At 50.1% G+C, this 26,415-nt stretch overlaps 1 protein-coding gene across 2 annotated transcripts; it reads left to right on the top strand.

Moving 5' to 3' along the window:
* Nucleotides 1–10,241: 10,241 nt before the first annotated feature.
* On the top strand, nt 10,242–17,757 carry KCNJ2 (potassium inwardly rectifying channel subfamily J member 2). 2 transcript variants are annotated; one of them, XM_063175529.1, is made up of 2 exons: nt 10,242–10,348; nt 15,206–17,757. In XM_063175529.1, exon 2 carries the CDS (start codon nt 15,422–15,424, stop codon nt 16,703–16,705), a length of 1,284 nt encoding a protein of 427 aa, XP_063031599.1. In that variant the 5' UTR covers nt 10,242–10,348; nt 15,206–15,421; the 3' UTR covers nt 16,706–17,757. The 2 variants fall into 2 exon arrangements, with proteins under 2 accessions (XP_063031599.1, XP_063031600.1); XM_063175530.1 differs by lacking the exon at nt 10,242–10,348 and adding an exon at nt 10,361–10,512.
* The last annotated feature ends 8,658 nt before the right edge of the window (nt 17,758–26,415 follow it).

A 26,415-nucleotide genomic window follows, 5' to 3' on the forward strand; every position in this document is an offset into this window, starting at 1 on the left:
TCCCCTCTGCTGCCACAGGGGATCTCAGGAGGCATTTAAAAATGAAAATGAAATGAAATTAAAATGCAGTATCTACCAAAGCAGAGCTGTGAGCAGAGTTTGTGCTCTGAGGAGGGACAGGAACCTCTGGGATCAGCTTGGGCTTCCTTGGAGCCACAGAGCAGTGGGGGGACCCTGAAATTGGGGATCCAGGGACCCAGGGAGGGAAACAGGGAGAGATCAGGGAAAGGATCCAGGGAGGGAACCAGGGGAGGGATCAGGGAAGGGATCCAGGGAGGGGATCCAGAGAAGGGATCCAGGGGAGGGATCCAAGGGAGGGATCCAGGAAGGGATCAGGGAAAGGATCCAGGGAAGGAATCAGGGAAGGGATCAAGGGAAGGGATCCAAGGAGGGATCCATAAAAGGGATCCAGGAAGGGGATCTAGGGAGGGATCTAGGGAAGGAATCAGGGAAGGGATCCAGGGAGGGGATTCAGGGAAAGGACCCAGAGAGAGGATCCAGAGAAGGAATCAGGGAAGGGAACCCGGAGGGGATTCAGTGGAGGGATCCAGAGAGGGGATTCAGGGAAAGGACTCAGGGAAGGGATCCTGGGAAGTGATTCAGGGAGGGAATCCAGGAAAAGGAGTCAAGGAAATGATCGAGGGAGGGAACCGGGGAAAGGATCCAGAGAAGGGATCCAGGGAGGGGACTCAAGGAAGGGAACCAGGGAAGGAACCCAGTGAAGGGATCCAGGGAAGGACTCAAGGAAAGGATCCAGGAAGGAAACCAGTGAAGGGATCAGGGAGGGACCCAGGATGCTCCTGCAGCTCCCATCCCACCTGTGGGGAGCCACCCCAGCCCTGTGGGCCCACAGGAACCCTGGGGCCTGGCTGCCACCACAGCAGCGCGATGTCACCAGGCCTCAGTGCCACCAGCTGTGACACTGATCAGCTTTCCAGGCTGATTGCTCAACATCTGATGGGAAAAAGCACAACCTTTCCCCCTCCAGCCCCTGTCACAAGGCTCTTTAATAGGGTTTGGGCACCAGCTCAAATAAAACCAGGGGATCAAAGCCAACTCCTGAAGAATTAGGGAGATTATAAAGAAACTCACGCTGAGGCACAGCATTTCCCAGTGTGAAAAACCAGGAGAGAGCCTCCTCCTTCTCCTGCCACCATCCTTCCCCTCCTGGCACCAGGACAGAGCACAGGACATTCAGTCTGGCCCCAATTCCAGCTCAGGATGCCCGGGCTGGGTGGGGAATCCTTCCCCTGTGCGTAAGTGAAGGGCAGAGCTGGGCCTGGAGGCACAAAATGGCACCAGAAAAGCAAAATAAGCAGCACAAGATGGTGATAGCAGGGCAGAGGAAGCCGTGGCTTTTGCTGGCTGAGGATAATTTCCCCTCTGACGACAGAATTTTCAAGTGGCAGAGGTGTTTGAACGGGTGGGCCTTGGAGGGCTGGTCCAAGTAATCAGCCCAAAACAATCTCAGGAAGCTTAAGCAACACTTCTGAGCTTGGGTTGGTTTGGTTTGTACTCATCTGTTCAGTTTTACATTCTGAGAGGTGCCAGCTGATTTAATCCGTGCTCCTCTTTCCCAGCCCTGCAGGAGTTCTGGGAAGGGCTGAGCCCCACCTGTGCCAGCATCTCCTCGGCTTCCTGAGCAGGCAAAAGATGCTGGGAGGGCTCCCAAAAAAGCTCCCAAAAAAGCTGGGACTGCTCCCCACCAGCTCCAGCATCTCCAGGACCATCCCTGGTGCACCTGGTGGAGAAATCCAGTCATTTTTGATGGGCAGATGCAGCACAAACACATCCAAAGCCACCCCGAGCCCTGTCAGGGATGGGGATTTAAGTTTCCAGTGGATGCAAGAAGCCCAGAGCTGCCTCCTCAGGAAACTCCAGCCTGTTTGCTGCTGTGGTTTTCCTTCCACAATGGCCAGTGATCTAATTCTCTCTGTTTTTAGCACAGTTTATTTGCTTTCCAGGAGAGAAAATAAACTCTGATATTGTCATTTATGTTGTGGCCACAGACTCCAGGCTCTGGTACAAAGTGATGGAAAACACTGAGGACATTTGATCTCAGCTAATCTAGTGGGAGAAAAAGTGTGAGAAACGGAGGAGAGCAGTCATTTATGTGGTGTTAGCAGAAATCAGATTCTTTCAGGTTTATAAATGCAGTTTTCACTGGAGTGGGTGCCCTGATAGGGAATAAATTGCTGTGGTAATAAATGCTCAGCAGCACAAATGCAGCAGGGAAACCACTCAGGGTGCTGGGTGTCCCTCAGGAGGCATTTGGCCCCCAAAACAAAAACGAAATGAAATTAAAATTCAATATTTACCAAAGCACAGCTCTGAGCAGAGGTTTGTGCTCTGAGGAGGGGTGGGAACTTCTGGGATCAGCCTTGGCTTCCTTGGAGCCACAGAGCTGCAGTGGGATTTTGGATCCCAGACCAGAGGGGAGGGACCCAGTGAAGGCAAAACCCACTCAGGGTTTGCCAGAGGCTCCATCCTGTGCCCACAAATCCCACAGCAAATCCCTCAGGAGGCACCAAATCCCACCTGGGAAGGCGAAGCTGCTCCAGTCCTTGGAGCCCGAGGTGTGGGTGCAAACAGCTCAGGGGGAGAGGGGCAGAAAGGGCAGGAGATTTGCAATCATACTGCTCAGAAAAGATAGAAACCATTCCAGAAACCTTCCAGAAACCTTCCAGAAACCACTCCAGAATCCTTCCAGCTCTTTCTGCTGCCACTGAGTTCTTGTTCTCTCTCTTGCCACTCCCTTTCCCATTGGAAGCTTTCCACGGCTCTGCCCCTGGTGCCACTCTCAGGGCTCTGCTTTATCCCAGCCTGCTGCAGCCAGGAAAGCACAAAACACAGCCCAGCCCCTCTCCCTGAGCCCCCCGGGCTCTGCAGGGCAAAGCTGGGACTTGTCTGAGCCCCACGAGGGCTTTGGGGTGAGCAGGTGACTTGGCTTGGCTCAACAATCCCAATTCCCTTTGCCTTTTCTCTTAAATTGAAAAATCCCAATCCTCCTTGCCTTTTCTCCTAATGTTGAAAAATCCCAATTCTCATTGCCTTTTCTCCTAAAATTGGCTCAACCATCCCAATTCTCGTTGCCTTTTCTCCTAATATTAAACAATCCCAATTCTCGTTGCCTTTGCACCTAAAATTATCTGAAAAATCCCAAATCTCCTTGCCTTTTCTCCTAAAATTGGCTGAACAACCCCAATTCTCATTGCCTTTTCTCCTAAAATTGGCTGAACAGGGTCTGAGGGAGGTGACAGGAGAGATGGAGAGAGATTTTGGACAAGAGGAATGGAATAATACTGATAGAGGGCAGAGATAAATGGAATATTGGGGAAAATCCTTCCCAATATGAGGGTAGGGAAGGGCTGGGATGGAATTCCCAGAGAACCTGTGGATCCCTGGAATGTCCAAGGCCAGGTTGGGCAGGGCTTGGAGGACCTTGGGACAGTGAAAGGTGTCCCATGGCAGGGATGGGATGGGATTTTGAGGTCCCTTTCAACCCAAATTGTTGGATTTTATCCCTTTGATCTGACTGCCCAGTAAAAAACCAAAGGATGTTCTTGACAGGCTCCTGCTCATGGGCAAAATCCATAAAGGTTTTAAAACCAGAAGAGGTTTTAAACTTGGTTTAAAAAAAACCCCAGAGGTTTTAAACTTGGTTTTAAAAAACCCCAGATGTTCTAAACCAGGTTTAAAACCACCAAGATCTCCTCACCCTGCTGCGTTCATCTCGATTTTGGGAAATTTGGCACTGAGCAGCTGGAGCTGAAAGGGAGAGAATGAAAGTGCAGCCCCACATTTGTGTGTGGGTGAGAGCTGCTGGCTCTTAACCCTTTTCCTTCCAGGAATTGTCAACATCCCCATGGCAGCTCCACAAGTTCTCACACCTCTGGTGAGTTTTATTAACCATTAACTCCCTGTCCCTGGAGACAGCCAAAGAATGGGAGCTGTGGGAGAGCAGCAGATAAGTGGGAAATTAATAGGAAAATCTTAGCTTGACGAATATGTCATTGTTTGGTCACTTTGATCACTCACACTAATTCCTTCTCATTAATCTGAAAATTCCTCCTCGTTAATTTGAAAATTCCTCCTTGTTAATCTGCAAATTCCTCTTCATTAATCTGAAAATTCCTTCTTGTTCATCTGAAAATTCCTCCTCATTAATCTGAAAATTCCTCCTCATTAATTCGAAAATACCTTCCTTTAGTCTGCAAATTCCTCTTTGTTAATCTGCAAATTCCTTCCCATTAATCTGAAAATTCCTCCTCATTAATTTGAAAATTCCTCCTTGTTAATTTGAAAATTCCTCCTCATTAATCTGCAAATTCCTTCCCATTAATTTGAAAATTCTTCCTTGTTCATCTGAAAATTCCTCCTTGCTAATATGAAAATTCCTCCTCAATAATCTGAAAATTCCTCCTTGTTCATCTGAAAATTCTTCCTCATTAATCTGAAAATTCCTTCTTGTTAATCTAAACATTCCTTCCCATTAATCTGAAAATTTCTCCTTGTTAATCTGCAAATTCCTTCTCAATAATCTGAAAATTCTTCCTCATGAACCTGAAAATTCCTCCTCATTAATCTGAAACCACATCCCCACTGCTGTCTTTGAGCACAAAGCTGACTGATGTCTTGAGAAGGAAAAATCTGGAATATTGTTGTGTCCCAGACAATGGCAGATTGATGTCCCTGACATTTCTGGAAGATTATCCCCAGTCCTGGGTCCCTGAATATTAATTTAATAATTTCTGCAAGATTATCCCCAATCCTGGGTCCCTGCATATTAATTTAATAATTTCTGCAAGATTATCCCAAATCCTGGGTCTCTGTGTGGTGCTGGACCTGTCTGCCTGGAGAAACCAGGGAATGTGCCAGGTGTACATGGAATATCAGAAACATTTCCTGAACATTTGAAGGCCTTTGACCCTGCTCTGAGAGCTCAGAGCTCCCTTTTTACCAACACCACATTTTATTGGGTCTGAGAGTTCAGCTGGGAGCTAAGGATGCTTTAAATTAGGCACCTTAATTTGGTGAGAATTGAGCCACATGGAATCTGGCCTTGCAAAGGAGTTTTCCTTGGCAGAATTCGTGGGTTGCTGTTGGATTGGGAGGTCGACACAGCTCCTGCTAGAAATGGATTTCTGTTTGGGATTCAGTAATTCAGGATTTCTTCACCTTGCTCCCCACACCCCCCTCCTGCAGCAGCAAGCATTTAATATATATATGAAAATATATTTCTTTTTTCCCAAAATATAGTGACTGGCAGGTGATTTGTCTTCAGGATAAACCCAACTAAAGCAGCCTGAAATCCTAAATGAAGATTTTGGACACAAAATTTACAGTTACAAATGTGGACACAAAATATGTGGTGACTGGCTGGTGACTTGCCTTTAGGATAAGCCTAACTAAGGCACCCTGAAATCCTAAATTAAGATTTTGGACACAAAATATACAGTGACTGGCTGGTGATTTGTCTTTAGGATAAACCCAACTATGACAGCCTGAAATCTTAAATGAAGATTTTGAACACAAAATATACACTTACAAATGAGGTTGGGGGGTGTGAGTTCCGCTCCTCTCAGGTACATAAAGCCTAAATTCAATTTCCTATGTCCAATTCACCCCTCCCATGGACAAACCCATTTTTATCCCAGCAGAATTGCACGTCTGTAGATCCCCTTTTCTTGCAAATCTCTTTATTTGCTCTCTCAAGCCTTATCAAACGTGCAGGCTTCTCTCAGTGGAATTTCCCCTGGATTTGCCCATTTTCTCTGTTACCAAGGTGGGTTCATTTTTCCTTGGAGATCCAAGCATCAGACCCATAAAGATCCAGTTCATGCCCAAACCCCAGGAGCTTACTGGGAATGGGGAAACCACCTTTTCCTGAGGAATTTTTTCCAGTTGACTTCATGCTTAGGGAAGAAAGGCAAACCCATGCCAGTTTACATGCATGGAAATGGTGAGACCCAAAAAAACAAAACCCCAGCGTGTTATTTATGGCGTTTCTTCTCCTCTTGTGGAAAGCTTTGATTCCCCCAGCCCGTGTTTTCTTTGCAAGCACAATACAATTAAGCCATTTTCAGCTGGCAATAAAATCCTTGAGAACCAAAGCAGATTTGGCCACTTGAAGAGATGAGGACTAACACAATCTGATAATTAGGTCCTTTCAGCGCCAAGACAGAAAAAGCAATTTAATAACTGGAGTGAGACAGGGGCTGAAGCCTCTGCTCCAAGCTCTGGGCCTGCAGCACAACTCCCAAATTTCCTTCCAGGGGGAATCTGCAGGATGAGGGACAGGGGTGGCTGTGGTGGGAACTGTGACAGAAAAAGGGGAGAAAAATTCTTGAATATTCTTCCCTCCTAGACCCCTTCCTCTCCCTCATTTTCCCCTGCAGATAAAGAGTCTTGCCTTGAAAATCTCTCAGCCCATGACCATTTCATGTGGCTTTTCTAATATTTCAATGAGAGATTTCCAAGGCAAGGCTGGGTCAGAGTGGAAAACCATTCATGGAGAGAAGGAAAACGAACCCCTTGCTGTGGTGACAAACAAGGGGAGAACTGTGACAGAAAAAGAGGAGAAAAATTCTTGAATGTTCTTCCCTCCCAGAGCCCTTCCTCTCCCTCATTTTCCCCTGCAGATAAAGAGTCTTGCCTTGAAAATCTCTCAGCCCATGACCATTTCATGTGGCTTTTCCAATATTTCAGTGAGAGATTTCTGAGGCAAGGCTGGGTCAGAGTGGAAAACCATTCACGGAGAGAAGGAAAAGGAACCCCTCGCTCAGCACTGAGGGTTAAGTTTTCAGCTGTCTCACCCTCTTTGTCCTGGCTTGTTACAACAGGAAAGGGTTTTTTAGAAACTTCTCTTGTAACTTCAGCTTCCCTGTTTGGGAGTTTGGAAGGCAAGCAGCTCTGTTATGGTTTTCATTATCTGTGCAATAGGTTGGGAATCGATATTTCATTCAAAGAAGAGCTCTCTGCCCTGACTCTGAGAAGGCTGTGAAAATGTGGTGATGGATCTGCTCTGCCTTGCCTGGTGTGAAATGCTGAATGGCTGAGTAAGCCTTACTCATGGGCAGATAAATCTGTAGTAGGGCTGGGTTTTTTATCATGAGTAAAGGCTGAGTAAGAGGCTCCAAAGCCGTGCTGCAATCTGGAATATCTCGGAGGTTTTGCACAGGGAATTGCTGCACCCACCCCCCAGCAGAGCATCTCTTAGCAGGAGTGCATCACAGCTCTTTGTTTCACTAACACGTAGATGGGCAAATGGTGGAACTCTAGTTCCAACTCCTGGTATTCCAACAGGAATAATAAATAAAAACACTACTTCAAATTGTTGCTGTTTTAGCAGTTCATGGGACGTACACAAAGAGAAACATGAGGGATATTTTTTCTCTGGCACAGGTACATGAACTGTGCCCGTGTCTTTCAAATCCTGTGGATTTAATTATCTTCCTCTACCAAATGGATAAATTAATTGCAGTCATCCCCCTTACAGATTTCACTTCCCATACCTGTGACCGTGTTCACAGCGGTCCGAGGATGAAGGAAGAGATGAGGATCTGACTCCATGTTTCAGAAGGTTGATTTATTATTTTATGATATGTATTATATTAAAACCATACTAAAAGAATAGAAGAAAGGATTTCATCAGAAGGCTGGCTAAGAATAGAAAAAGAAAGAATGATAAAGGTTTGTGTCTGGGACAGAGAGTCTGAGCCCGCTGACTGTGATTGGGCATTAATTAGAAACAACCACATGAGGCCAATCACAGATGCACCTGTTGCTTTCCACAGCAGCAGATAACCATTGTTTACATTTTGTTCCTGAGCCCTCTCAGCTTCTCAGGAGGAAAAATCCTTCATAAAAGACGTCTGTGACACATACCCATCACCCATAAGTTTTGGGCTTCTCTTCCCCCTTCACACGAACAGAACCACCCAAGCACAACTCACAACCAGCGATTGCCCAACTCTCCAGATTGCCCAAGGAGCAGAAGCCTTGTCCCTGCTTCCCCCTCCCCAGCACGCCAGTTCTGCTCCTCCTGCCCTCACAGACGTGGCTCTGCCGAACCAGCTGCCCTCGGCCGTTGTGTTTATTGCTGCAACAATGCGGCACTTCCTCACCGGGGCTGCGGGAGCTCGGCAAACACCGGCGCTGCCGGGCGCGGCATCGCTGGCATGGAGCAGCAGCAGCGCGGGGAGGCTGATCCTGCACCTCTGCCAGGCCAGGAGAGAGCATCGGGGCAAAGCTTTCCACCCAGAGCTCATGGCGGATTTGGAAACTTAGCAAACAAATGAGGACGACGAGGAGGAGGAGAGTTTAAGCAACGAGGAGTGACTGCAGGGTGCTGGCATTGCTGTGGAAAGTAAGGAATCATCTTTACAGCCTGCTCTGGACATTGTGAGGAGCTCTCTGGAGGCCGAGCTGCCTGGAGCAGTCCATCCCTGCTGCTGGTGGCCGCTGCCTGTCCCAGGAGCATCCCCAGCTCTCATTTCTGGGTGTTGTCGCAGTGCTGGGGTGCAACTCAAGGTGTTTGTGGTAATTCCTAAAGCCTGGGGGGGCTCTGCCCCGCTGCACTCAGCGGTCACCTTGTTTTTCCAGCACACCACCCGTGGATTTCAGCTGCTGTCCCTCCCCAGGGCAGGGACAGTGTCCTGCTGCGGACACCTGCCCTGGAACCCAACACCCTGCACTGTCCAGCAGAGCCGGGGCTTGCCAAACTTCAGGCTGTGCTTACAGGGCTGTTTTTGTTCCTGCAAGGCTCCCGGCCAGGCATTTCATCCTTATTTTCTTTGTCTTAGGCCACGTCCACCGTAGGGAGGACAAGCTGTTAAAAACCATTTGGATTTCTGCATATTTCAAGCCTGGCCAGCCTGACCGAGCTGCCACAGGTGACTCAGGGAGCAGAGCCGTGGATCCCACGCACTGCAGCCAGCCTCGTCCTTCCCTTGCTCCAAAAGATCTTAGTCCGGGGATCAAAGCTCTTGTTTTGGAAGGGATGTTTCGTTTAGTTAAAGAGAAGGATTTTCGGTTTAGGAGAGGTGTTGTGCTGTGCTTGCTTGGCTTCTGCCTGCTAAGGAGTTTGGGATTGGACACCCCTGCACCTTAGCATTTTATTTCCCTTCACTAAAATAAAGAAAGGGGCAAAAGGAACAAAACTTTTCTGTCTCCGCTGTTTTTCCTCACTACCCGGGGCCTCGGCCACCAGCCGGGAACGGCAGCGAGCGGGCAGCCGGCTCCCAACGGGACCATCCCAAACTCCCGCTGAAGTCCCTCAAAAATAAAGTCCCTTTATCCCTGCCAGGGGAGAGTGAGGCCATGCCGGCGGCAGGTGCCGGGTGCTCGGGAGCGCAACCGGAGCGTCCCAGAGCCGCGGAACGAACCCGCAGCGGCGCTGCCTGCCCGCAGCGCGGCCGTGCCCGTTCGGCACCGCGGCTTCTCCGGGAGCCTCCGCACCGGGAACCCGCGGGGCTGGAGCCTTCTCCTGCCTCCTCTGCAGCGGAGAACGCGCCGCCTTCTCCCGGGACCCTTTACACCGGACACCGGGGGTCCTGGGACTGGGCGAGACCCTCCGCATGGGGATCCAGGGACCCGGCGCCTTCGCCCGCCACCCTCTGCGCCGAGTACCCGAAGAGCCGGGGACCCTCCGCAGCGGGGGCCCGGTGCCTTCTCCTGGCACACTCTGCACCGGGCACCCGCGGATCCTCTGCATCGCGGAGCCGGGGACCTGGTGCCTTCTCCCGGGACCCTCCGCAAAGGAGACCCGGGGACCCGGTGCCTTCTCCCGGGACCCTCCGCACCGCGGATCCCAGGATTCAGGGACCCAGCGCCTTCTCCTGGCACCCTTTGCCCCGAGGATCCAGGGACCCTCCGCACCGGGCTCCCGGGAATCCAGGGACCTGCTGCCTTCTCCCGGGGATCCCGGGAGCCGGTGCCTTCTCCCAGGGACCCGGAGATCCAGGGAGCCGGTGCTTTATCCCAGGATCCTCCGCAGCGGGCACCGGGGGACCCAGAGCGTTCTTAGCAGCGGGAACCGCGGCTCCGTGCAGCGCTCCGGAGCATCCCGACTCCATCCCCGCTCCGCTCCGGCCCCGCCGCTCCCGGCCCCGCTGCCCGGTCCCGCTGCGAGGCCCCGCCCCCCGAGCCCCGCCCCGCGCTGTGATTGGCTGTCTCCGCGCGGGGGGCGTGTCCGGCGGGGCCGTATTAAACGTGCCATGGCCGCCCGCAAAAAGGGGCCGCGGGCGGGCGGGAGCGCAGTGCGAGCGGAGCGGGCACCGGGCACGGCCTCGCCACGGATCTTTCTCACCCCTTCTCCGCATCGGCACCTCCCTCGCGGCCGCCGCAGGTAAGGCTCGCCTCCTTCCCCGCGTCTCTCCCCGAGCAGCGGAGGCGATGCGCGGCACGGGCGCTGTCGCGATACCCCCGCGATAATAAGCGTCGGCTTGGAGAAGAGGGGGAACTCCTGCGTTTCTCACGGAGCTATTCTCAGCGCCTAAAATAATTCGATAGGTATGGCTGGAGCGCCCGAGCATCTGCTTGCAGCATCTGTTTGTGCTCATAACTTTCCATGCACCAGCTGCTCCCCCCCTTTTTTTTCCTCCCCCCTCGGGATATTTTATCCTGGGGAAGGGCTGGAAGTTCGCATGACAACTCCGCGTCGCACAAAGCGCACCGCTCCATCCCTTCGCCTTCTTCTCGTCTGTTGTTTCCTGCAGAAGCGGTGAATCTCGGCTCGGGTGCGTGGGTTTGAGCGCCCGGGATGGTTCGGAGGGGTGCGAGATGAACCTGTAGCTTCATTCATCGGCACGGTGCAAGCGGGAGGGCTTCTTTCTTTCTGAGCGTCCTGCCAAAAAAAATGCGAAGCAGGGAAAAAAAAAAAGCATTTGGAAAGGCAGCGAAGAGCTGTATTGTTTCAGCTTAGCTCATGACAGTGAAAGGAAAAAATACTGATAAGCGAATGTAGATGGGTTTGGGGGGTCAGTGAGCGGGGCGGGGGCGCTGGGGACGCACAGGGGACCCGCAGGTGCCGCAGCTCTGTCCCCGCAGCTCCGTCCCCACCCCGCACTTGTCTCCGTGGCTCAGCCTTACCTTTACACTTGTTTGCTTTTCCATCCCCGCCGCCGGTGCTCCGCGTACACCCCCTGGTGATGGCTGCTCCGCTCGGAGCTGCTTTGTGCCCGCTCCCGTCTCCTTGGCAGGACAGCACATGCGAGCGCCACTTGTCCTTCCCTTTCTCCTATTTCTTCGCACCCATTTCTCCGCATCGTGTGCTCTTTTTTAATTTTTTCTCCCCTCCCCTGCTCGCTGCCTGCCGCTGAAGGTCAGATCCTTCTCCCCAAGGCGGCTCCGCGTAACTTGAGTCGCGGCCGGCGCAGCGGAGGAGCCCTGGGGAATGACTTTTAAGGAGAAAAGGTTGCAGAGGGGCTGCGAGGGAGCAGGAATGTGGGAACAGGCTCGGCCGCCGCTTTGTTCTGCTTTCCGAGGGCAGCAGGGTGTGCTTGGCTGAGGTGCTGCTGGTGCTCTCTTGGCAACATGTGCCCGGCTGGGCTCGGTGGCGTCAGCCGGGGAATGAATAACCGCTCCGAGCGCTGCCTGCTGCTCCTCCCGACCCTTCTGCGCTCCGGAGTTATCCCTCCGAAGGGCTTTAACCTCTGCCCGAATTCCCCTCCTGCTGTGCCTTGCGATGTGCGCGTCCTTCCCCCGGGAAGGTCTGCAGGGGATGCTCAGCGGAATGGGAAGGTTTGGGCTCCTCGTGGTGGCATTGCCCCAAATGCTGCAGATGCAGCACAGCCCCGTTGTTTTCCTCCCTTCCCCAGGCATCCCTTCCCAGCAGAGCCAGCCAGGCTCTCCCATCCCATCCCATCTCATCTCATCCCTTCCCAGCAGAGCCAGCCAGGCTCTCCCATCCCATCCCATCCCAGCAGAGCCAGCCAGGCTCTCCCATCCCATCCCATCCCATCCCATCCCATCCCATCCCATCCCATCCCATCCCATCCCATCCCATCCCATCCCATCCCATCCCCTCGCAGCAGAGGCAGCCAGGCTCTCCCATCTCATCTCATCTCATCTCATCCCTGCCCCGTAATCCCGTGTCCCTGCCACTGCTGGTAATTCCAAGCTGAGTTGTTTATCTTCCCTTCCAGGAAGAAAGGTCACCTGGACTAATAATAATAATAATAATAATAAATATAGTAATAATAATAATGACAACACGCCCGGTGAGGATTGAATTTACAGCTCTGTGTCTGGCTGCACTGCACTGGGCCCAGTTGGGCAAATACTGGGAATCCTGGGCTGGGTTGGTGGTGCTGGGTTGGCTCCCTCTGCCCAGTGAGGGTTGCAGGGCTGCTCCCACGCCAGCCTGGAGTTTTTGGTGCCACCAGCAGCTGATGCTGGGGTGGAATGAGGAGCAGCAGCCTTTGAGCAGCAGGTGGATTGGCACAAGGAGAAGTAGCATTTGGTTTTCCTGCTGCTTTGTTCCTGGGATTTTTGGGGAACTTTTGCTGTTGAGGGTCAGGGTGAGCACGGAGCAGGTGCTGGGACAGCCAGTGCATGCACAGGGCATTTCACAGGACCTGTATCTCCACGGGCAGGAATTAAATCAGCCCCTCTGGCTGATCCCTGTGCGTGGTGCTGCTCCTGCTCCCGTCCCATCCTGCCTGCCCCAGCACTCACAGGACGGGAGGCAGTTTGTGCTGGAAAAGCAGGCACACAGCTCTGCTGCCCTGCAGCGTGCCAGAACTTTGTGCTGTGAGCTTCCAGCAGGCTCCAGAGCTGCCCCCAGGCTCACCCCCAGGTTTTGGGGTCCTTGGAGCCAAAGGGTGCAGCTGCACTCCCACAGCACAGCCAGAGAGGAGGGATCCGGGCAAGGGACAGAAGGGGAGAAGTTCTCAGTCCTGCAGGGGAAAATGCAACAAATTCAGGTCCCAAACTTCTAAATGCGGCCACAGGACACTGGTGTTAGGATTTCAGGGATTTGTGGGATCCAAACAAGTGTCCTCAGGTCGAGACTTTCGTGGGAGAAGCTGAGTATTCAGACACTTTAAATGTTGCAGCTTATCTTTCACTCCACCAAAAGTTTTCATCGAAAATCCAGGGAAGAAAAGGAAAAAAAAAAAGCAAACTCCAGAGTAAACTGTTTCCTAGGCTGTGTGTTTCCATCAGCCTGGAACAAACCAGGCTTTGACTGTGGAAGTCGAACATGACTGTGATTATAGGATGTGGTTTGTGAAAGTGATCGATTTGCAGAGCAGTGCAATGGCTTTTCAAGAAGTTTTTTTATGTGGGATGTATTAACAGTAATTTCACTTCCCCGCCGTGTTCAGGTTTCTAATAAAAGCGGGGTTTTGGCCAAAACAAATCATTTAAGTGAGCGTTTAAAGAATTCTTTTGTATTTTTGAGCACGATATCCTGGCGGGAATGAGAAACCCTGGGAACAGAAAGGTGTAAGGGGAGGAAAAGCGGATCCTTACACAGGGAGGATTGTAAAAGTAAGAACAAGCACCCAGAATAAGCACGAGGGCAGAAGTGTTCAGTGCTGAGAGCTGCACTCAAAGGGGCATTACAGAACCCAGGAGCTGCCAAAATGTCTTGTCTGAGCTGAAGTCACAGATGACTAATCTTTGGCAAGGAGGCAGCGGGACACATTCTTGCACAACAAACAGGAGCGAGGGGAAAAGAGGAGGTGAAAGTAAACCCTGAGGAGATCCTGGAGGGAAAAGCAGCCTGCACACACACACAGCTGATGATGTTGCTGTTTGTCACCTGCTCTTTTCCTAACAAGTGTTTGCTGAGCTCAAGCCTCTGTAATGTGGCTGAAGGATGTGGGAGGGCTTGAGGAGTTGTTTGAAATCGCTGGAGTGTTTGGAGCGCATCAGCTGGGCTTGAGGGGCTGCTGTTGTTGGGAAAGGAGATAACATCTCCAGCTGTTGTGAGATTCCAGGCAGAGAGGAGCAGAGGTCCTGCCGGGCAGGGGTTGTGCTCCACAGTGGCTGCAGTTTTGTTGGCTTTTGGACAGGCTCAGATGAGTTTTGATAACATTAATTTAGGAAGAGTGCCGTGATTTAATCTCCTGCTACTGTAAATGGTGCTGGAGCCTCCCGTGCCGTGCCAAAGGGACAGCAGACATTCCTCCCCACCCGGGTTCAGCTTTATTCCCTCCGTGGGCCATGTGTGGCTGCAGCAGTTGCTTTAATGCATCTCTTCTCCTCTGCAGTATTTCAATTCCATTTCCTGATATGCAGTACATGACTTAATGGATGACGCACTTGTTAAAAGCTAGACCTGGGTCTAAGCCAGACCTCCCTGAAACAAGTTTTTGGTGCCTTCTCCCCGTAGGAAGGAGATTTTGTAGCTTTTCTGCTGAGTCTTGATTGGTGACATTTCAGACTCACGGGACCCTCAGGGCTGTGACCTGCTGGAGATGGAAGGGGCTGCCTCGGGCTCCTGAGGGGAAGGTGCTGGGGAGGCTCCTAAAGGTGTTAGGAGGGCACTCAGCTGATCCTGCTCGGTTTTACTGGGGGCTTTAGCAGGAGCAGATGAGAGGTTTGAAAGGTTTAATTGTTTCTGTACAACTCAGGCCAAACTTGAGCATGAAAACTACAGAGATCCCGATGGGTTTATGGAGTTAGAGAGAAGCTACTGCAGCCCTCGTTCTTGAAATTTGCTGAGAATGCCCAACTCCTTCTGTTAGCTTAATTAAAACAATTGTATGTGCTTTAATTTTAATGTAATCACCGCTATCTGCGCTCCCCAAGTTTATTCCCTGCCTCCACCTTCCCTTTTGCTCACTCCCTGCTTTGTCACGGGTCAGACAGTCCACGAGACACATCATTAGTCGCTATAAACCACTTCAGCATTTGTGTTTGAACAGCAGAAGGATGTTCAAGGGAGTTGTTTGTTTCAAAATAAGCAGAAATCACAGTTATAAATAGCAGAGAGATCCTTTGCGTGCCCAGCTCTAAAGTGAACATTGCTCAGGCTGGTGTGACACGTCCCCTTCAGTGCTTTCCTTCGGGAAGGGCAATTCCTTCCTTGCAGTAACCACGTGTGACCCCTGTCCACGCACAGCTGCGAACGTTGAGCATCGCTGAAAATGCCATTAAAAAGAGGAAACTTCCTGCAGGCCCTCAGGTGTCATTGTCCTTGATCCCCCATGCTTCTCCTCCAGGATCTAAAGTGCCACTTCTCTTTCTCTTGCAGACCATGCCCTCTCTATGACGGTGGCTTGCTGAGCTCACCCCGCATGCCAGAAGAGCGTCCTTGGTCGATCCGAGGGCTTCTGGGGACTCCGGCCTCCGCCCGGCTTTTCCGCGTGTGTGTGTTCCTGTAGAACGTTCAAAACTGTTTCTCCAAAGGGTTTTGCAGAAACTCAGACTGTTTTCTAAAGCAGAAGCACCTCAGTCCCCGGCAGTAGTGATGGGCAGCGTGCGAACCAACCGCTACAGCATCGTGTCCTCGGAGGAGGACGGCATGAAGCTGTCCACCATGGCCGTGGCCAACGGCTTCGGCAACGGCAAGGGCAAGGTCCACACCCGGCAGCAGTGCCGGAGCCGCTTTGTCAAGAAGGACGGGCACTGCAACGTCCAGTTCATCAACGTGGGCGAGAAGGGGCAGCGCTACCTGGCCGACATCTTCACCACGTGCGTGGACATCCGCTGGAGGTGGATGCTGGTGATCTTCTGCCTGACGTTCATCCTCTCCTGGCTTTTTTTTGGCTGTGTGTTTTGGTTGATCGCGCTGTTGCACGGGGATCTGGAGAACCAAGAGAACAGCAAGCCTTGCGTGTCTCAGGTGAGCAGCTTCACCGCAGCCTTCCTGTTCTCCATCGAGACCCAGACCACGATCGGCTACGGCTTCAGGTGCGTCACCGACGAGTGTCCCATCGCCGTGTTCATGGTGGTTTTCCAGTCCATCGTGGGCTGCATCATCGATGCCTTCATCATTGGCGCCGTCATGGCAAAGATGGCTAAGCCAAAAAAGAGGAACGAAACTCTGGTCTTCAGCCACAACGCCGTGGTGGCCATGAGGGACGGGAAGCTGTGCCTGATGTGGCGTGTGGGGAACCTGAGGAAAAGCCACCTGGTGGAGGCGCACGTGCGGGCGCAGCTCCTGAAATCCAGGATCACGTCGGAAGGGGAGTACATCCCCCTGGATCAGATCGACATCAACGTGGGCTTCGACAGCGGCATCGACCGCATCTTCCTGGTGTCCCCCATTACAATAGTGCACGAGATCGACGAGGACAGTCCCCTGTACGACCTGAGCAAACAGGACATGGACAATGCTGACTTCGAGATCGTGGTCATCTTGGAGGGCATGGTGGAGGCCACCGCCATGACCACGCAGTGCCGTAGCTCGTATCTGGCCAACGAGATCCTCTGGGGCCACCGCTACGAGCCCGTGCTCTTCGAGGAGAAGAACTACTATAAGGTGGACTACTCGAGGTTCCACAAAACCTATGAAGTGCCCAACACACCCATCTGCAGTGCCAGGGACTTAGCGGAGAAGAAATACATCCTCTCCAACGCCAACTCCTTCTGCTACGAGAACGAGGTGGCCCTCAGCAGCAAGGAGGAGGACGAGATCGACACGGGCGTGCCCGAGAGCATGAGCACGGACACGCACCCGGACATGGAGCACCACAACCAGGCGGGGGTGCCCCTGGAGCCGCGGCCGCTGCGGCGGGAGTCGGAGATATGACTGGCGAGGCTCTGCCTCTGCCGCGGGGCTGGAAGGACAAACGCCCACCGTGTCCGTCGGGCAAGGGCTCCTTGACCTGAGAAGTTGGCCCAGAAGAGTTTGCAGACAACGGTACTGTGGAAGAGTGGTGTGAAGGCAGCAGACCCGAGGAACCCAGGCTGGTTTTAGGGCTGTCCTCAGAGGAGGGACGACAGGAAATGAACTCTAAACACAAAGCACTAAACATGTCTAAGTATGAACAGAAGGCACATATGTTGTAGAATAAATTATGTATATATTTTTTTACAAAACTTGAACTTGCAGGCAAGCTTTGGTTGGGTTATTATTATTTTTTGTTTTCAACTTTTTCCAGAATGCTTCTCTCTAGGGAACAAGAATGTTTTTAATGGCATAACAAAGGCAAGAATCTGCCTTATTATTATTATTATAATTATTTTTTAAAAAGCTGCTGCTAACTACATGAACACAAATGGTTATTTTTGTTGCAGTGTAGTTTTTATTTTCTCTTGTGTAATTTAAAAAGAAAAAAAAAAAGTCAGTGTTGAACTTTTTGGGTTGAAAAGCTCATGATCAGTTCAGAGAGGCCAATGTTGCCAGAAAGTTTAAACTCCTTTTGAGGCCAGTAGTTGATAGCTAGAATCAATTTCTCTCTTTCCAATTACATAAGGGGCATTATGTAATATCAGGCCAATCAGTAGCCTCCAGCAAAATTTATGATTTTTTTGGGGGGAGAATTTAATTCTCTGTCTAAAGGAAAAACGAGACAAAAGTTACGTATACATAGGAAAAAGTACTAAGTTCAAACTACCTATGTGGATACCAAAGAAAATGCACAGTTTTGCACAGTGGAGTTTATTAAAAAAAAAAAAAAAAAAGAAAAAAAAGGAAAAAAAAAGGAACAGGCTGCTTTAAACAACAACAACAACAAAAATCAAACCTCAGACACTTTTTTGGTTTTGACTTTTTTCTCTTTTTTTTTTTTTTTTCCTTTTCTTTTTAAGACCTTTATTTTGCACCTTATTCTAAAGGCTTAAGGCTCGGATCTAAAGCAAGCTGGGCCTCCTTCTCTTTCCCCCTGTTCTTCTGTGTGGGGAACAAAATCCCTCTTTCCTTGTAGGAGAAAAAGCTCAATTGGGGGAAGCAAACCAGCATCACCTGCGTGTCCTCCCTGGCCTCCCCAGCTCTGAGCAGAGGAGCTTTCCTGAAGCTGTGCCATGGACACGTTGTGGAGCTGCTGGCTGATGCCAGAGGCTGCTGGAGCTTGGCCACGGATGAGCCAAGCAGCACAGAAACCCCCAGAAGGGTTTTTTGAGGAGGAAGGAAGAGGAGGAAAGGGCCTTGGCAGCACAGCACTCAGGAGTGGCAGAGGGATGTTTTTTGGGTAAAATGCTTCTCTCCAGCAGGGCAGGGCTGTGAGGGAGGAGGATTTCCATCTGGTGGAGAGAGAGGGATGCTTTGGGGAGCACGAGGCTGCCAAGGGAGCTCCATCTCCTGCCTCCCTCCCCAGCACCACCCAGCTCAGCGGGTGACACTCGCCCATCACTTGTCACCCAGCAGATTTTGTCACCTTCAGCAAAGCTCTGGTGGTGTTTTGGCTCCTTCACCCAGAAGGTTTTAAATTCTCTGTGCCTCTAAGCTCAAGGAGACAGCAAAGCTGTGCTTGGCCCCTGCTCGTGGGGGCGGTGGGGATGGCAATCCCAGATGACTCTTGCAGTATTGGATCACTGTATGCCATTAAAAAACAGCTTGTTCTAGGTCTGGTGTCTTCTGCACGTGGATGTCTCTGAAGGCCTCTGGCCCCTGGCAGCCCTGCCTGCAAGAAATGCCTGCAATGAACTGGTTTCTGATAAGATGCTGTCTACAGGGTTGGAAACTGGGGGAATTCTGTGGTGTAAACACAGATTTGGCTCCTGGAGAGGGCAGAGGATGAAGTGCAAGTCCTGTTAGGCTGTTTTTGGGGTGGGAGGATGGAAGAGGAAGGGAAGGGTGGACATTTAAAGGTGGTCTGGTTGCAGTTTCTGGGTCAACAGTGGTGGACACAACGGGGTGCTGCTAGTGCTGCTAAGGGTGATGTTCCTGCAAAAGGAGAAAAACCAAACCAAAGAGTATTCAGTGACACAGAGAGGGCACGAAAACACAACGGGGAAAGGGAGGCTGGGCAGAGAAAGGGGACCTGGTGTCACATCAGCATCCCCAGGTGCACAGCGCTCCCACCAAATGATACTTGAGATATCTGAGAGACGGGGAGAGATGGAAAATGCAGGATTTGTCTCTTTTCTTTGACACACAAGAAATCCAGAGAGTTAAAAAAAAAAAAATCCCCTCCCCTTTAACATTTCTGGTGCAGAGGTTTTGGGTTTGTTTGTTTTCTTTTTTTTTTTTTTTTTCTTCTTTCTTGTTTGTTTGTTTTGTTTTTCAAGTCGGTTTTTCAGAAATATTTTTAAAAAATTGTACATTTTATAAAGTTTATCAAGTATTTTCATATTTAAAGCCAAATGTAAATAGAATTCTGTAAAGGAGGACAAGGAGAAGACAACGAAAAGGCCACAAAAAAAAAAAAGTATCAATTCAGCTCAGCAGTCTTGGCTCTCTAGGACTAGATGCTACAGGTTAGCATGATTTTTAGCAAGTTACTTGCAAGCCTTATAGGATTCCTAATGCTCTGAACTTCTCTTTATTTATTTTTTAAGCATGGACTTTTCATTTGAGAACACGATCTGGTTACTGGCGTTTTTGCAGAGCTCCCAGAGCCGTGTGGAGGGGGGAGTGCAGGTGTAATCCATTGCTAATCTCTGCTTGTTCTCGCTTTCCCAGCCCTTTGTCTTTGCCCAGGGAATCCCACATTTCAGCCCTGGCTCTGGGAAGCTGCTGGGAAGAGCCCTGCAAGCCCCTTTTTCCTTTTTCCCACAAATTTTGGCTTTTTTCACCAGCAAATTGGAGTAATAATTTAAAAAAAATTATTTTTAAGGACTAGACAGTGACTGACAGCTTTCCTTCAGCTCCCGTTGATCGTGGGCCAAGCTTGGGCTGACTTTAAACCTTAAACTTTAAACCTTGAACTTTAAACCTTATATTTTAAACCTTGAACTTCAAACCTTAAACTTTAAATTTTACATTTTAAACCTTAAACTTTAAACCTTACGTTTAAAACTTTGAATTGCCAGAGCTCTACCCACAGCCTCCCGCAGGCCTCGGTTCAGCCTCTTTATCCAGGATAAATTGGCTCACCCGGCTCTCACACGGAAGCTTTTATCCTGTCTTTTGCTTAGGGGCTGGGGGGGAATATGTTATTTCTGCCCTTCCCTGAAAATACTTGAATGAGACACATTGTCTGACCCATAATTTTGTGTACAGTGACAGGAGCTGAGGTGGCTGGGGATGTTTCCCTCCCTCCGTCTCTTCCGTGTGAGTTCTCCTGGGTTAAGTGGCCGGGGTAGGAATCCTCCCTCATTAGCTGGCTTTAATTAATTGAATTTCACGGTGAAAACACTCCTGTGTTAGGGGAATCCCTTGGAAAAAAGACAAAGGGTTCAGGTATTTAATTTGTTCTCTTAGTTTTTCTTTGTCACGATGGATTACACAAGGTAAAACTGAGAAGTACTGTAATGTCTTTAATTCTGGCTGCTCACCACATTGTGGAGTAGAAGGTGCTGCATAGTGACCACCCCAGAGCCCATCAGAAGCTGATTTTGTAAGGACTTTTTTTGGCCTGCAGCTCTTGTGAGAGGAACAATCTCGGCATCCGACAGTTGTCCATGACTATTTTCCTGTTTGCAGCCTTTTTGTATCGAAGTCTTCCTAATGTACTGCACAAATTGTGGATTGTACAGATTTTTATATATTATGTCTTATTTTATTATTTCTAAATAAATAATGAAAAAAATGAAAAAAAAAACCAAACAAATTGAGGATGAGCTCGGTGTGTGCCGCCTGTGTGTGTAAAGGAGGAGGGAGATGGGTCTGGAGGGGGATATTGAGCTGTGTTTATGGTTGTCTGAGCACAGGCATTGTCTGCAGCTCTTGAGGAACAGACAGCTCGTTCTCTGTCTCCACAAAAGGCAGGAGGAAAGGTGATCCCATCGTTATTTCCCAGGGGAGAACAAAAAATGAGACTTGGACAGGGAAAATCTGCCCCAGGAGCTTTCCTGAGGTCACACCTGGGACTGCAGAGCCCCAGGTCATTCCTTGCTCCGAGTGGAAATGGAAGAAAATCTCAAAGCAAGGAAGGGGGAGGGATGAAAGCACCCAGAGCATCAGCAAGGGATTAAAAAATTAAGCAGGAAAGTCATCTTGAAATCCCCGTTTCGTGTCTGCCTGGAACATCTCCTTATTGGAACGCTCAGCTCCAAAGAGTCTGGGTGTAATCTGCATCCTTCATTTCCCTGAGCCCTGTGTCACCAGGACGGGGGAGCACAGCCTCCAGGAGCCACAAGGAGCTGTGAAATCCTGATTTGTGTGGCCTCCAGGGCAGATATTGAGGCTGCACTGATGCCTTGAGAAGGCTGAGCTGGAGCAGAGGCTGGGCAGAGTCACAGAATAAAGCAGGGATTTATTCAAAGCATCTCCTCCATGGATCCACCTTGGGCAGCACAAGAGCCCAGCCAGGGCTGCACCCAAGATGAACCAAAATGGTCACAAAGTGAACCCAAGATGAACCAAAATGGCCCCAAAATGCACGGCCGGGCACGGGGTCTCTCCCTTGGATCAGCTCTGCTCCATTTGCACCTTGCAGTTCATTGTCCCATCCCAGCTTTAGCCCATCCAGTCCCACCCTGCTTGTTTTTCTCTCTCCAGCCCACGGGGTTTGTGCTCCTGGGCTGAGATTTGGGTCATTTGTCCTTGGTGCCCAGCTGGAGCAGGAATTGTTTTGTCTCCCTGCTCTGTGCACAGAGCTCAGCATGCCCTGATGTGAGCCCAGCCCCACACACTGAAGCAGCACAGAACCTGGAACATGGAAAAGTTAAACCTGAGGCATCAGCACAACCATGACTCAGCTGCCAGGCTTGATCCAGCTGGGATCAAACGCTGCTGCCCCAGCTGAGGGGAACATTTCAGTGCAGCTCTGACCCCTCTGCTGATTCCCAACCCTTTTATCAGCCTGTAATGCCATTTATCCACGCCTGGGCTGCAGCCCTGACCCCGCTGAGCAGGACTCCATTTATACATTCAAATTTACTTTTTGAATCCAATGGAAAGCTTATCATCATAATTACAGGGCTGGATTTAGAGGCACAGATTAGCTGCCACTGCCTGCATCTGCCTCTTCTCCCTGCTGCTGAAGGCATCCTGGGGCACAGCTGCTCAGTGCCCTGCCCTGGATTCCCTCAGGGACGGCCTGGGGACCCCTCCCTGGCCCTTCCCTAAATCATGAGCACCCTCTCCTGTCACTATGGGACACAAAGATGTGCACACACTGCTGTTCTCAAGGTGAAAAAAAAGGGAATTATTTATTTGCTGACTCCAACATTAATAGATTTCCAGAAGAGACAGCGGATTGGAAGGTGACAGTGCCACCTCTCCAATGACACTGGACAAACCAGAATTAGGCCAGGTTTTTTATATTTTCATCTATTTATAATCCTGTAATTCTTCAGTGTGTAAACTCCATGTGCAGTGGGAGCTGCTGCTTTCCCATTTGGGGCAGACACAACAATTCCTCTCCAGGCCTGGCAATCAAGGACACCTCACTGCCTCAGGCCCTGAGATGGAAACAAAAGTGAGCTGGGGGCAGCAAACTTGGGGTGAATGACTTCATTAGCTGAAGCTGTAATTGGAAGACGAGCCCCCATATCCTGCAGAGCTTCCCCTGCACCTCCTTGGAACCGTGGCCTGGCATTAGCTGGAGCTGTAATTGGAAGGTGAATCCCCAATATGCAAATGGACCAAACTTATAAAAGTGTCAAAACCCGTGACCCCTTGTCCATTTTGAGTGGGCTTTGTCTGCCCTAAATGTACCTGAAGGCCCTTCAATAAATGAAACTGCTTTTTATTCCCCTAATTCTGCCTGGCTTCTGTTTTTAGGTAGCCCAAAAGGCACCACCTGTCCCCTGGCATTGTCTCTGACCGATTTTCTGTCAAATTAACTCCAGGTATGCACTGACTAAACATCTTCAGAACCTCTGGACAAAAAGACTGTGTGAGATTCATGAATCCATGCAAATCAGAAGGAGCTGTGTCAGCCCAGCTCCCCCAGGAATCCCTGGAGCTCAGCATGTTGTGACAGCTCTGGCTGAGGCAGAGGCGCAGCTTGGTGGGGATAATGAGAGCTCTGTCATCCCCAGTGGCCTTCCCAGGGAGCCATCCTGCTGCTCAGGGCTGTGCTCTCGTCAGCCAGAAATGGAACCACTGGGAGAGAGCAGGGAAAAGGAGATGGGAGCAGCATTGGCATCTCTGGTCCCTCCTTTTTGTCCTCTGCAGGAATCGTGCCATGCTGCTGTGCCACCCCGTTGATGCCTTGGAGGGGCACCTCAAACAGAGACTGGGCAGAGTTAGAGAATAAAGTGAGTTTTTATTAAAGGCCATCAATAACTACATCTTGGGCAGTGCAAACCCTTGCAGAGGTGACAATTTGAGAATCTGAGAGGTTTTGAGGATTTTCTATAAATTCATTTCCCACACAGAGGCTACACCCAACATGGACGACGGTCACCAGTTTGTGGGACAGTTTGGTCTATTTGCATAAATAAATTAATATAAATTTTCTATAAATTCATTTCTCACACAGAGGCTACACCCAACATGGACAATGGTCACAAGTTTTTGGGGCAGATATAAGTTCGGTCTATTTGCATATCAGGGGTTAATTGTCCAATTAACCCAAGATGGATGATGGTCACCAGTTTTTGGGGCAGATATCAGCTTGGTCTATTTGCATATCAGGGCTTAATTGTCCCATTATAGCTTCAGATAATGAAGTCACATTCCCCCACTTTTCTGCCCCCCAGATTAATTTTTGTTTATATTTTTGGGGTCTGAGGTCCTTGGGTCTCAGGCCTGGAGGGATTGTTCTGCCTGCCCAAACTGTGAGGAGAGCTTGCTAACCCTCTGTATGGAGCTCAGAGTCCTGCCTCATTGCAGTACAGGAGCTGAAAAATACAAAAACTAAACCTAAAATAAACTTTTATCTACAAAAGTTTTAGCTAAAAGCTAAAACTGAAGGCATCACCATCAATGGCACTGCTCCAGAAAGAATAAAACACTCCTGTTGTGTCCTGTGTTTTCACACTTAGAGGTTTTGTTACACATTAAAACCATTTGCCTATGTTTGAGGTGTAAATAATTAGGTGGTGCATGACAGCCTTGCACACTCCAAGTCCGGCAGGTTTCCCTCCATGGATATTTTCATGTCACTGCATTGGTTTGGATGGTGGTGGGTGCTCAAGGAGAACCTGCCCAGCATTTCCACAGGTGACTTTATCTACTCTAAAGGCTGGTGGAGTTTCGCTGACACATCATCCAAGGGAATGTCTGTGAGCTGAGCATTTGGGATCTGCCTCCTGCTGCTCTGCCCCCAGCTCAGGAGGGACACAGAGAGAGTCCAGAGCAGGCACAACGGTGACCAGAGGGATGGAGAACCTCTCCTGCGAGGAAGGGCTCAAATTTGGCTCCTGGGTGATTTTATTGCAGCATTCCAGGGCCTAAATGGGATGCAGAAGACCTGGAGAGGGACTGGGGACAAGGTGTGGACGGACAGGACACAGGGAATGGCTCCCAGTGCCAGAGAGAAGGGATGGATGAGATATTGGAAAGGAATTCCTGGCTGTGAGGGAGGTGAGGTCCTGGCACAGGGCTGCCCCTGGATCCCTGGCAGTGCCCAAGGCCAGGCTGGAACACCCTGGGACAGTGGAAGTGTGCCTGCCATGGCAGGAGGTGAAACAAGATCACCTTTAACGTCCCTTCCAACCCAAACCATTCCGTGACTATTGCCAGCAGCGCTGTGAGAGCCCAGGAGCTGCCCAGAAAGGAGCCCTGCCCTGGGAGATTTGTGCCAAAAACCACCCACATTCCACCCCAAGCCCTGCCTGCCCCCAGCACGAGGAGACACACTCAGTTCCAGCAGGGGAGATCCTGTCTCTGATAGGAGATGCCCACATTCCTTCCTTGAAATTTGTCTCCTGCACGTATCAAAACCCATTAACAAACAGCCCCAACCCGTGCCCTGGGGAAGCAGAGCAAGCTGCTTTTCTTTTTCTTGGCTGGCTCAGCTCGTGCCGGAGTTGTGGGACTTTTCATCTGTGCGCTCAAGAGGAGCAGAGTAAAAGTAGGATGATAAATTGTGGAAAAAAAGAAACTCGCTGGCTTTGCTCAGAACCTCTGGCCTGCAGCTCCTCCTCTCGCTGTACTCCTTCCAGCACCCCAGAATTCCCTGCCTCCCTGCACGTTATGGCACCTTTGGGATGTGTTAGTCATAAGAATGAAGCTACTGGTGCTTTGCAGGGATATTTTCACTCTGGCTCTGGCAGGAGAGCTCTGACACAGCCCTGCTGTCGGCAGCGCTCGCTTGACGATGCCTCCTGAGATCCCAAAACTCCAAAAAAGAATGGGGGAAACGACCAATTTTCATTTCCTCAGGTATGCTGGAGGTCCTTCTGCTGTTCTGTGGTGGTGTGGGGTGGAGGTGGGGTGGAGGCAGGAGTGGTGGCTCAGAGGGGACCTTTGTGCTGTCCTGTCCAGCCCCTGCTCTGTCCTTTTGAGGCTGCGGGGACCTTGTTTCTCTCTCTCTCACCCCTGAGGGTTCTTCCTGCCCTGAAAAAATCCACATTCATCCTCTCAGCCTGGGGATCCTCCTTGGCACTGTGGATGCTCCATGGGATTCCTTTCCCTGGCACCCAGAGCCCTCCAGGGGCTGAGCAAAGGCAGCTCCAGGAGGATCTCAAATCACCTCCAATGGTGCCCCAAAAATCACCTCCAATGGTGCCCCTAAAACCCGACCTGGGCTTGGGCTGAGCCTAAATTCACCTTCTTTGAGCTTATTTGAATCTGTAATTGCAGATAATTAACTTCTCCTCCAGGGCAGCTGATAAGTGGGAGCTTCCCTGACTTTATGGACATTTGCCCCTGGGGGCAGGAGTGCAGTCAGGCTCTTTTCATCTCAATCTGGAGACATTTCAGCAAATGTTCCAAAAATTGAGGGCAATCCCAACCCTCTGACTGTCTGCTTTTGTGTAGAATTCCTGGTTTATCCCAGCAGGTTTAGTGGCAGCCCTGGTTTGGAAAACTTTCCTTGGGCATTTTAGGCCCAGTTCAGTGACAATGACTGGTCAAAAATGATCTGATATTTTTATCAAATATTTTCCACCTGGCTTTTTATCAAGCAGAAGGTGAGGAAGACTTAAAATCCCAAAGGATTTAAATTAAAATATTCAGGTATTACAGGTGTATTCAGACCTTTCATGCTCAGAGTGATTTCCTGATGTTTTTCACATAACCTCACAATTTTTGTCCTCTTTTTTCCATCATAAATAATATGATAATATAGTAATATGATAATATCATATAATATGATAATATCACAATAATATGAGAATATCATATAACATGATAATATCATAATAATATCACAATATATAATAACAATATTATAATATCATAATAATATGCATATTATGGATACGATGGAATAAATGGTACAAAAATGATGTGAAGGAAAACTTTTCCAGCCTCTCCACATTAAATATTCTCACACTGAAGAGGCTGTGGCACAGAGAACA

This window comes from Melospiza melodia, chromosome 24 (assembly GCF_035770615.1).
Source record: "Melospiza melodia melodia isolate bMelMel2 chromosome 24, bMelMel2.pri, whole genome shotgun sequence".
Taxonomy (NCBI): domain Eukaryota; kingdom Metazoa; phylum Chordata; class Aves; order Passeriformes; family Passerellidae; genus Melospiza; species Melospiza melodia.

Excerpts from the sequence above, each read along its gene's own strand:
- KCNJ2 (XM_063175529.1), top strand. The coding sequence starts at position 15,422 with ATGGGCAGCGTGCGAACCAACCGCTACAGCATCGTGTCCTCGGAGGAG.